At 56.3% G+C, this 11,189-nt stretch overlaps 1 protein-coding gene across 3 annotated transcripts; it reads left to right on the top strand.

Moving 5' to 3' along the window:
* The first annotated feature begins 2,734 nt into the window (after positions 1-2,734).
* WFIKKN2 (WAP, follistatin/kazal, immunoglobulin, kunitz and netrin domain containing 2) lies at positions 2,735-9,712 on the top strand. Of its 3 annotated transcripts, none has more exons than XM_005220574.5 (2): positions 2,735-3,201; positions 6,781-9,712. In XM_005220574.5, exon 2 carries the CDS (start codon positions 6,850-6,852, stop codon positions 8,299-8,301), a length of 1,452 nt encoding a protein of 483 aa, XP_005220631.2. In that variant the 5' UTR covers positions 2,735-3,201; positions 6,781-6,849; the 3' UTR covers positions 8,302-9,712. The 3 variants fall into 3 exon arrangements, with proteins under 3 accessions (XP_005220631.2, XP_024836012.1, NP_001070353.1); XM_024980244.2 differs by lacking the exon at positions 2,735-3,201 and adding an exon at positions 3,221-3,471; NM_001076885.1 differs by lacking the exon at positions 2,735-3,201 and adding an exon at positions 3,857-4,267.
* Positions 9,713-11,189: the final 1,477 nt, after the last annotated feature.

The following is an 11,189-nucleotide window of genomic DNA, read 5'->3' as shown; positions in this document are numbered from 1 at the left end:
AGGTCTCTCCTGTCTGCCTCCACCATCTGCTGAGGCCCCATAATTATTTCAAGGCCAGTACAGTCTCACTCTGAGGGGAGAGTTCACACAGCCCTGTAATGTAACCCAGGCCCTGGGCTGCTCAGGCAGGGGGTCCCCAGCTGCGTAATGAGCCGCCGGCTTTATTGAACTCCTTGGCTTGGCTCTGACTAATCACCGCCTTTAACCAAGACTGCCTGGCCTTCTGAGAATCCATTTGAGTACCATTGCTGAGGACTTCCTTCTCCCCAGCACCTCAATTCCTGTGCCTCAAATCTTTCCTCCTCCTCAGATATGTTTAAATAACCAGGAACAGGGCAGGGAGGCTCCCAGGGGGTTGGCATCCGTCTGGGAGAAAGTGTGACTGCCTCAGGTCTGGGAGCCCAAGCAGGACGGACCAGAATGGGCTGCTGCTCTGACTCCGCTGGGGCCATCTCAAACAGAAGCAGACCTACAGCTCCCACCCCACCGCCTTTCCTAAATCCTTGTACTTCCCTCTCACCTCTGTTTCTGGAGGCCTATGCCCCCGAAGGAGGGTCTTAGCTGAGAAGGCATCCAAGAAGAAGTATAGGAAATAGGGTCCTGTTTAGACCTCAAGACCCAGCCCATGTCACGGGCCCAACAGCCACCCCAGGCTTCTGCCTCCTGCCTGTGCCTCGGCACTTGTAAGGACCCCCAAGACTGAATACTACTCTTATGCTTTTGCATGTTTGTTTTCTGGCCAAGACTGTGCCCTCTGTGGATGAGGACGGCCATCTATCCCTGTGTACCCACAAATTAGCCCATAGTAGGCGCTTTAGAAAACATCAAGAAGGGAGCGGGAGGAGATGCTTCAAGAGGTGAGAGGTTTGGGCTGTGCATGAGGGACATGGCATCTGGGATGCTGCTTGGTGTCCCTGTGGGTCTCCAGGTGTCCCACCGTGTTTATAGCTGAAGTCTCGGGCCCGTTTAGGAAGCAGTGTCAGTGTGTTGTCAATACTCTGGTGGTTTGGGAATTGTTCTGCTAAGGGTGATCTCGAGGTCAAGGGTCATCCAGAATTCACTGTCCTGGGTGACTTCCTACTGGCTGCACCTGGAGTAGGTAGGCTTTGAACCCGTCCTAGAAGGTATGAAGGGTCCATGGGCCCTCTGTCTTCCCACAGTGGTGGGGCTCTTCTGAGACAAGGTCAAGAGCCAGCCCCTTCCAGGCAGATCTGCGTCTGATTCCTTGGGGAGGGTGAAAGGCAGAGGACACCCGCCAGTTCAGGGCCCTGCTCAGGCTGCCCCACGCTGTCTCCACTCCCCAGAGGCCTGGAGGTGTGGGAACAGACAACCGAGCCCTCAGCTGTCCCAGGGAGCTGGTGAGCATGGCTTCCACACCACCCTCCAGAGAAGGGCATGAAGGGAGCAGAGCCAGAGGGAGCCAGACCCAGGGACCGTGCGAGAGAAGGCCCAGGGAGAGAGGACTTCAAAGCACTCCCTGAGCAGCTTATAAACAAGCTGAGCTGGTGAGGCGGCCAGCAGGGGCCCTTCTGGAGGGGCTGGAAGCGTGCATGGGGTTGTGTGAAGAGCAGGGGACAGGAGGGGTCAGAGAGGCGAAGCAAGAGCCCGGAGACCCCAGCCAGGCCCACCTCCCCTCTCTGTGGCTGGCTTTCTTCTCTCATAAAACTGAGCTCACAGCCACACCTGGGTTCCCTCCGGGACTGGCGTGAGGGTCAGCATGACGATGTAGGTGAAAGTGCTGTGTGGGCGCCAAGCCCTGATCAGATGTTATTTATTATTCTGAGCTGTGTTTTGGTGGGAGACTTGGAAGGGCTAAGAGGGAGAGCCGAGTGTACTAGGGCCCCTTCTTCCCCAGTGCTGTTTTGAGAGTTCTCAGAGCAGAATGGCCAGGAGTGGGGCCTGGGCAGGGGAGGCCCACAGCTCTCAATAGGACCAGGCTGGGCGGGGACTTACCCTCTCCTCCCCCACCTCTGGCCTGTGGCCCTCCCCACTCACCTCCCTCCTAATGGTCTCGAGTGACTCCCAAGAAATCAACCTCCTTTGCCTAGATACCTGTCTCCTGTAATGGGGCTGTGACAGGTTTTCCAAGTCCTGCTCAGAAATGTGTCACTGTCCATTTCCCTTTGTGGTATCAAAGGAGGCAGCACAAACCACGTTCATCAAGGGCTGTGCTGAGGCCCAACTTGGAGCAGCTGGAACCCGGGTTTATGAAATTACAGGGAATTCAAAGCAGCCGGCGTCGCCTGCTGTCTGGCTTCATTACTGGGACCAGCCTCGGAGGGAAGTTTATTCCAATAATTTAGGGGATTAGGATCTGACACCCTTCATTAGCTCTTTGACATAAGCAGAAAAGACAGATCTTGCAGAATGACCCACAGACAGGAAGGAATTGGCTCAGGGGAGGAGGCAATACCCTGCTCGAGAGGAAGAAGCAAAATCTGCAGGGTGGAGGGAGGGGCACGCCCTTCTGCAGAGCAGCTAGAGGTTGAGGTCTGGCCTGAGGGGAGAGTGGCCCGGGCTTGGCACTCAGTATCTCCGTCTGTGAAAAGACTGGGGCCGCACCACCATCTGCTGCCCCTGGGACACAGCAGCTTGGTTACTGCTCCCCAAATCCTTTGCAGTTGGCCTTGAAAAAGTAACCTCTCTCTTCCCCACCCCCTGGCAGCTTCTGGCTCTTTTCCTGGCTCCTCCTTCAATACTGTCCTTGATGTTTCACAAACTTCTTGTCCAGCTTGTAGAGACTAGAGTCAGGTTGCCCCCTTGACAGCAGTTTGACAGCTTGGTGGGGAGGGTTGATTTCAAAGGCCCTGCAAACTAGGGTCCCTGCATTAATGGTGGGGTCACATAGCTGTGTGACACAGGGCAAGTTGCTTACCCTATCTTTTCCTCAAATCTAAAACGAAGGCACAGTTTGTTGTGAGGATTAAATGAGACAATGCACACAGTCTGGCCCACGTTATGACCCCAGGAAATATCCTACTGCTGCTCACCAGGGGTGACCTTCTCCTTCATAAAGTGGGGAGACGACAGCCAACTGGCTCTTCCTGGGCAAAGGCTTCATGGTCGTCAGCGAGGCGGCTCAGCTGCCCAGCACTGTCCTGAGACACTGTGACCACGTAGCTTCTCTTGGAGCGGGGAGTGTGTCAGTCGAGGAGCAGGAATGTGATACGTCCCGGAGCTGGGGGAGCTGGAGCATAGCTGGTATGTGTCTCTGGAATGATTTGGGGAAAATTCACCGAAGTTGGAACTTGAGACGCAAACTGCCCAGGATAGAGAGATAGGGGGCTGTCCGCACGCCCCCCCCTACCCTGGGACCTGGTGCTGGGGTGGGAGTCGGCTTACACAGCACAGGCTGCTCAGGCCCGCCCTGGAATGGCCGTGAACTTGTTGTTTTTCCACGTCATTTGCTCTCAGATGTACTATCGGGCCGGCGATGCTAACCCTGCGGCTGCAGGTCCCTCGTTGTAACAAGTGAGTGTGTGTTCTTCGGAGGTGGCCAACGGGAGGAGGGGGCCCAGCCGAGAGGTGGGGGGAAGGGAAGCAAGCCTCTTCATGTAGTACAGTGAGCTGGCGTGTCCTGGAGCCAGCTCCCCCCAAAGCACATGCCATTTCTGGCCCCTGAAGGGGTTAAAGGCCTCCTGGAGTCAAAAACAAGCAGGTGTCCCACCGTGCCAGATACGCCGCCTAAACTGCTTCCAGCTTTTTTTTTTTCTGCAACAAGTCTGTGATCAGCCACAGGACAGAGGAGCCGGCAGCCTGCCTGTGACAGGCGTCAGGTTAGCTCGCTCCCACTCGGGTGGCGCGCCCAGGACATAAATCCAGGCTCTGGCCCCGGTGCGGCTCCTCTCCCGGCACACTCCGGAGAGGGAGCTCCCTTTATCTGAGGCTCCGCAGCCTGGCGGACTCCACAGACTCGGTGGAGGCAGCCGCAGCAGCCGCAGCAGCCCACGGAGGCCCACTGGGGTCGGCAGGGCAGGTGTCTGCAGCCCTGAGGAGCAGAAGGCCCAGGGGCCCAGCCCTGGCGTCCTCTCAGGGGAGGTCTCTGGCCGCTGCAGACCTCAGCATGTGGGCCCTGCGGGGCTGCCGTTCCGGGTCCCGCTGGGGGCAGGGGGCAGCCCTGCTGTTGCTGCTGCTTGGGGTGCCCCCTCGAGGCCTGGCCCTGCCACCCCTCCGATACTCTCACGCCGGCATCTGTCCCAACGACATGAACCCCAACCTCTGGGTGGATGCCCAGAGCACCTGCAAGCGGGAGTGTGAGACGGACCAGGTGAGTGTGAACCCGGAGGCCTGAGCCAGGCCAAGCAGTCTTGTTGGCGAGGCAGAGTGGGAGCTGGGTGGTGAGAACGACTCAAAACGGGAAAGAATCTGGCCCCTGGGCCACACGGACATAAACAGGGTGCAATGTCTTAACTTCGAGGCCTGGAAGAAGAGATGGACGTGATGTGGGAATTTCTCAGGGACTGGAAATCCTCAGATTCCTGTTCTCAGGTCTGCTGAGGGCTGCTCTGAGCCAGTGCTATGCCAGGCACATCAGAGAGACTGGCACAACCCACCCGCACCCTGTCAACAGGTGAGAGAGAAACTCAGGACAAGCACAAGGCTCCAGGGCCAGGGAGGTCAGATCCGCATCCATCTGACCACAGAGCTGATGCTTCATCCAGCCTCTGGGCCACCTCTGGGGTTAGGACCCTGACCCTGAGATCAGTGCAGGCTGATGGGGAGGGTGGGCAGGAGTGGATCTGAATAGACTCTCTGGGTGTCTGCGAGAGGGAAGTGGACTAGGTTCCAACCTGGGTGATCCTCCAATCCTCCCAGTGCTCAGGGCAGGCCTGGCTCTACCTGGTTCTAGGACAATTCTCTCCCTGCTCCTGCATTCAAGGGTTGTTTCTGTTACTTCTCCCAGGGTGAAGCGCATGCTAGTACCTGGCACCTGCCTAGGCAGAGGTAATTCCTGACAGTCTGGCAGCTGCTGGGCTCGGGCCTGTCTGGGCATCACCAGGGTGCTCCCTCTGCCAAATGTACATAACCTATGAGAGCACAGACTGGTCCTAGAGAGAGTGGCCTGTCCCTCAGAGAGCCCAGGGGACAATCCCAGCCTTTCACTGTTCATGAGCAATGGGGGAGCCGAGGGAAAGGAAGATAAAGCCTGGGTAAGGGTGGAAAAGTGTTCCTATCCGGCTGAGGTCAGGCGGTTGGTTGGCTACATTTGTAGGTAAGGCTGTTTCAGGGGCACAGCCTGGCCTGATAAATCAGGTGGGGCTTGGAGACAGTGAGACTCTGGCTGATTTTATGTCTTGGGGAGAAGCTCCTCTGTGAGGCTGGGGATTTAGCCTATGGATACATTCTGAGCCCTTAAGCAAAAACTGTTCTGAAAATTCCCTCCAGGTTTTCTGTGCCCAGAAGTACCTTTCCCTTTCCCCAAGCACCTGGTCTTTCATGGACCTCCAAGTCCGGAAGGAGATTCCTAGGCCAGAGTCTTCAAGGAACCAAGGGATGCTCGGGCAAGGAGCAGGTTCTCCTGCTGCTCAGCCCCCTCCTGCCCTCACCCCCACTAGGTCCCTCTCCTTCAGAACCCGGCTCTGAAATCTGTCCATCCCTGCCCTAGAGCCTCCCTGGTGTGGCCTAGAAGCCTATGCCAAGCAAGGGCTGCAAAACAAAGTCCCCATTCTGAGCCGAGAGGGAAAAACAGTAAACAAGTCTAGCAGGCAGGCTCCATGCAGCCCTCAGCTGATGCGGCCGCATGAGGCCGGCCCTGGTGGGGAGCGGCTCACAGAGCCATGACCAGGGCTCAGGATTAGGGGCATTGCCCACATCCTGGAGAAAACACCACGTGAAATCCTTGTTTGTGTCAGCCCCAGAGCATGTTGCTAATTTTGAGGAATTAGACTAATGCCTTTCATGGCTCCACAGAGAATCAGAAGGAATTACAGCCTGGCAAGTCCTCGATGACGGCCTGGCTGACCTTTGCCACACAAGGGGACTTTTTTTTTTGCTATTGATTTCCCCATGCAAAGTCTCACATGTTGGAACTAGCACAGCCCACAGTGGTGAGACCTGATGTCCTGGGCCTGTCTTGCCCGCCCTTCCTCTAGGCTTTGGATGAACAGGGGCCAACATGAGAGCTGCCTGGTGTGTACACGTGCATGTCTTGTGCCCAAGCACAGCTTTGAACAGCTGTCCCAGCAGTGTCTGACTTTTCCTTTTTAGCATTTGGCCAGGGCATTCCCAATGGAAAAGACACAAAGGCGGGCTCCATTGTTCCAGGTGACACCTCACTGTGGGAATGATAAGTTGCAGACAAAAAACTCTCATTTCTGAATTCCACCACCTGGAGCTTGAAGTCCTTTCCCACCAGTTCCCAGCTCTGAGGGCTTGAATGTCACCTCGCTTAGTCTTCACATTCTCATTTCATCTCATGGTAGTAGGAAGACTTTTCCTCATGGAGTATGTGATCCGCCTCTTCCCACACTGCTAGCTGTGTGCAACCTTGGGCAAGTTACCTTATCCCTCGGTGCCTCAGTTATCATTGCCTGTGAAGTGAGAATGATGGTTATACCCATTGTAATGAGCACGAGATAAGTTGACAGTTGTAAACATTTTTAGAAGAAGGCCTGGCAAAAAGTGGGTGCTACGAATACATTAGTTATTATATCACAATGATTTTCTCATGATAGGTGAGCACATATCAGTTCCCTTCCCTGTAAACCATGGGGGAAGTTGGGGGAAGCCTGTGCTCTCTTCCTTCTCCTTGCTCAGACCTCTCCATCTGGCTCTCCCCAGGAGTGTGAGACCTATGAGAAGTGCTGCCCCAACGTGTGTGGGACCAAGAGCTGCGTGGCGGCCCGCTACATGGATGTGAAGGGGAAGAAGGGCCCCGTGGGCATGCCCAAGGAGGCCACGTGCGACCACTTCATGTGTCTGCAGCAGGGCTCTGAATGTGACATCTGGGATGGCCAGCCAGTGTGCAAATGCAGAGATCGCTGTGAGAAGGAGCCCAGCTTTACCTGCGCCTCGGATGGCCTCACCTACTATAACCGCTGCTACATGGACGCTGAAGCCTGCTCCAAGGGCATCACGCTGGCTGTCGTCACCTGCCGCTATCACTTCACCTGGCCCAACACCAGCCCCTCACCCCCCGAGACCACTGTGCATCCCACCACGGCTCCTCCAGAGACCCCTGGGCTGGACGCCACGGCCCCAGCTCTGCTCAACCACCCTGCGCACCAGTCAGTCACTGTGGGTGAGACGGTGAGCTTTCTCTGTGATGTGGTGGGCCGACCCCGGCCTGAGATCACCTGGGAGAAACAGCTGGAGGACCGGGAGAACGTGGTCATGAGACCCAACCATGTGCGCGGCAACGTGGTGGTCACCAACATCGCCCAGCTGGTCATCTACAACGCCCAGCCCCAGGACGCTGGCATCTACACCTGCACAGCCCGCAACGCTGCTGGCGTCCTGCGCGCTGACTTCCCACTGTCGGTGGTCAGTGGGGGTCAGGCTTCAGCCACCGCAGAGAGTAGCCCCAACGGCACAGCCTTACCCGCAGCTGAGTGCCTGAAACCCCCTGACAGCGACGATTGCGGTGAGGAGCAGACCCGCTGGTACTTCGACGCCCAAGCCAACAACTGCCTGACCTTCACCTTCGGCCATTGCCACCGCAACCGCAACCACTTTGAGACCTATGAGGCCTGCATGCTGGCCTGCATGAGTGGGTCGTTGGCCATGTGCAGCCTGCCTGCCTTGCAGGGGCCCTGCAAGGCCTATGTGCCCCGCTGGGCCTACAACAGCCAGACAGGCCAGTGCCAGTCCTTTGTCTATGGCGGCTGCGAGGGCAACGGCAACAACTTTGAGAGCCGCGAGGACTGCGAGGAGTCCTGCCCGTTCCCTCGGGGGAACCAGCGCTGCCGGGCCTGCAAGCCAAGGCAGAAGCTTGTCACCAGCTTCTGTCGGAGTGACTTTGTTATCTTGGGCCGAATCTCCGAGCTGACCGAGGAGCCCGATTCAGGCCGTGCCCTGGTGACTGTGGACGAGGTCCTAAAGGATGAGAAGATGGGCCTCAAGTTCCTGGGCCAGGAGCCGTTGGAGGTCACTCTGCTCCACATGGACTGGACCTGCCCCTGCCCCAACGTGACAGTGGGCGAGGCGCCGCTCATCATCATGGGCGAGGTGGACGGCGGCATGGCCGTGCTGCGGCCCGACAGCTTTGTGGGAGCCTCGAGCACCCGGCGGGCTCGGAAGCTGCGTGAGGTCATGCACAAGAAAACCTGCGATGTCCTCAAGGACTTCCCAGGCTTGCAGTGAAGCCCTCTGCCTCTCCCCAGCCCTCTTTCTGATCCTCTTCTATTTACCCGTTCCTGGTGCCCCTCAGTCAGCAAACTGGGCAAGGTCAGATTAGACAGTCTTAGGCCAAGAGGGGAATAGAGGTCAATGCATCAGAAAAAAGCCACCAGAGGATCTTAAATCAGCTTCTATTCTTTGGGCTTGATAATGGGGCGGGGGCGGGAGGGGGGGAACAAAAGAAGCCAACCTACATTTGCAGGTTATTCCTGATGGCCAGTCTCCTCTGACTTTGTTATCTTCTTTTGGCTGACTACTCCCTCCCCTGGCTCTCCCAGACTCCCTGCCCACAGCCAGACTCCCAGGCAGGATTCTAGAGATGGTGGCTGGCTGCAGGATGGTCACAGGAATAACTGAATGAATTGGTTTGCTAAAAAGGTAGGTGGGGATAGAAAGGAGGGCCCAGGAACTAATTGCATAAACTCCCCACAGCCCTCCAGAGCACTATGAACAGAGACCACCTCATGGTGAGGGTGGTGGGAAGCAGGAAGCAGGAGGCAGGATCCAGCCCAGTGCACAGCTTGCCTTAAGTGGAGGCTGCCAGGCAAGTCCTTTGGGTGGTGGCCAGCCTGTGCTTTGATCGTGTTGGCCTAGCAGTCTCTGAGGCCACCACAGCACAAGCAGAATATGTTTGTCATGCTTCTTCTCCCTGGGTTTATTGATTGGTTTATTGATTATTGATGTATTGATTCAGTTTTATTCAGTCCAAGTCAGTGGACGTTTTCTGAACACTTACTGGGTGCCAGGTGCCAGGACCACAGAGAGATGTTAGCTACTGCCCAGCTCACAGTGATTGAACACGAATGTCCAGATCCCAGGGCTCTCCCAGCAGCAGATTAATGGCTGGAGCTCCCAGCTGGCAAAAGATCCCTTCAACAGATAGTGAGCTCTCAGTTGCCCCTCGCTTCCTCAGACATAAAGTCAGTAGAAGCCCCAGGATCTGTTCTGATGGGAAGAGAAATAAAGGAAGAGGAAAAGCAAGGCAGGGAAGTGGGTTGGTGAAAGAAGAGGGAAGACCGGGAGGTCGGCTTGGGAAGGGAAAGGAATGCTGCTCGATGCTCCCATCTGGTGGTAGTCTCTGGAGCTGCAGGGACCTGGAGGAAGACTCTAGGTGAGGACTGGGAGGGCCAGTCTGAGGATGTGGCAGCTTGTTGATTTCTGTTTCGGGACTTCCAGGACAAGTCTGCTACCCCACTACTAGATTTAGGACTTGAGAAAGCCACTGTCAGCTCTTCATCTACCCCTCTTCAATCCTCCTCAGCCTTCATTATGTCCATGCCCCTCCAAAGCTGAAGAAGATCATTGTGGGGCATTCTCATTTCTTCCTCAAATGTAGGGGGAAGATACCAATTAAAAGCCCATAGTATCGACAGCCCTTCCTGTGTGAGTCACTTGGGCTAATGTATAGGTGGGAGAGGGAAGTGGTGGGCAGTGTCATTTGCTTTGGTGACCTACCTTGGGGGGAGCACAGGGGAATCTAGCCAACTGGATCCCATTTGAGTGATGGAGAGACACTGCTAACACTTGGCTCATTTTGCAGCTCCATGACTCCTGACTGTGGTGCTCACTGAAGCTTGGTGCATTAGGCACAGGAGAGCTGAGGCCAGGTGACTCAGCCAGGAACTCGGGCAGGAAGGCATGGGGTGGAAGCCCAGGTGTTCTGCTTTGTACTCAGTTCAGTCCCCCGCCCCCTCACAATAGCACAGTGGGTCATGGTGGATTCCAGACCCCACTGGTGATGAATTTAGGGGCGTGAAAGTGGAGGAGACAGGAGTGGGCAGGGGGACCTTTCTGTCTGGCTGTGACTCCCTAGAGGGGTCTCTGGGTAAGGCTGATCCCAAAGCCTTGGGTGCTCAGAGCATGTGATCAGGTTTCCAGTCTGCAGCAGCAGTACCTTTGGTCTCAGGGGCTCCTGGCAGCTCCCCTTCCCAGAGATGTGCTCAGGAGCCTGCAGCCAGGGCATGACCCCAGCTTGTCTGTCCCCTAGGCTGGAAGCCAGCTCAGCACGAGGGACACCGGATCCCTTTGCCTTTCTCTGGTCTTTCCGGGCCACAGCCCAAAGGAAGAATTCAGGCTCAGTTCAGCCCAGTCAGGCCAATCCCTCTTTAGAGATAATTCCCTGCAATAAGGAGCGGTTGGGATCAAGAAGACAAGCTGCTCCTTGAGAGAGAAGAGAGGCCAGAGGAATGGGAGCTTCTCAAGTCACCACCAAGAAAATGCTGAGCACAGAACTTAGCCAAGAAGGTGTGAGCACAGGCTCAGGACCCACCCATGCAGGTCTTGAAACCTGGGTGAGGACTTGGCTCCTCACTCTCCCTCAGAGTGAGGACACACTATTGTACCTGCTTCTAGGTCGAGGTGCCCTAATAATAGCACATCACCTTCGAATCTGAGGGGGCAAGCGCACACATGCCAGCATTTGTCACCTCCCCACTTCCCTCCACTTGCATAGATGTGGGGCTGAGCCCCGTGACTATGTGGTGGAGGTGTGAGATTCAGGGGTCCAATCTCAGGCTTCCTCTCACAGGCTCGCTGCTGACACATAGCCACAGACTTAGGGTCCCTGTCACACTCCAGCCCCACCTTGGCAGGGTGAGAAGGCCCAGCCTGTGGAGTCAGACCCACCTAAGGCGGAATCTGGGCTCTGACACATATCTGCCATCTCTCTGAGCCTCAGTTTCCTCATCTGTAGGACAGAACACCATGGAGACTTGGGGAGTTCAACCCTATTATGTGTCAAACTGCAAAGCCTAGAAAACAGAACCTGGCACAGATGCTGCCCCTGGGCCCCTCCATGCCCTCAGCAGCTCCCTGGCTGAGAGCAGGCCCCCAAGACCTGAGCCCTCCCCTTG

Source organism: Bos taurus, chromosome 19 (genome assembly GCF_002263795.3).
Source record: "Bos taurus isolate L1 Dominette 01449 registration number 42190680 breed Hereford chromosome 19, ARS-UCD2.0, whole genome shotgun sequence".
NCBI classification, from domain to species: domain Eukaryota; kingdom Metazoa; phylum Chordata; class Mammalia; order Artiodactyla; family Bovidae; genus Bos; species Bos taurus.
This window is presented reverse-complemented; position numbering and strand designations above follow the sequence as displayed.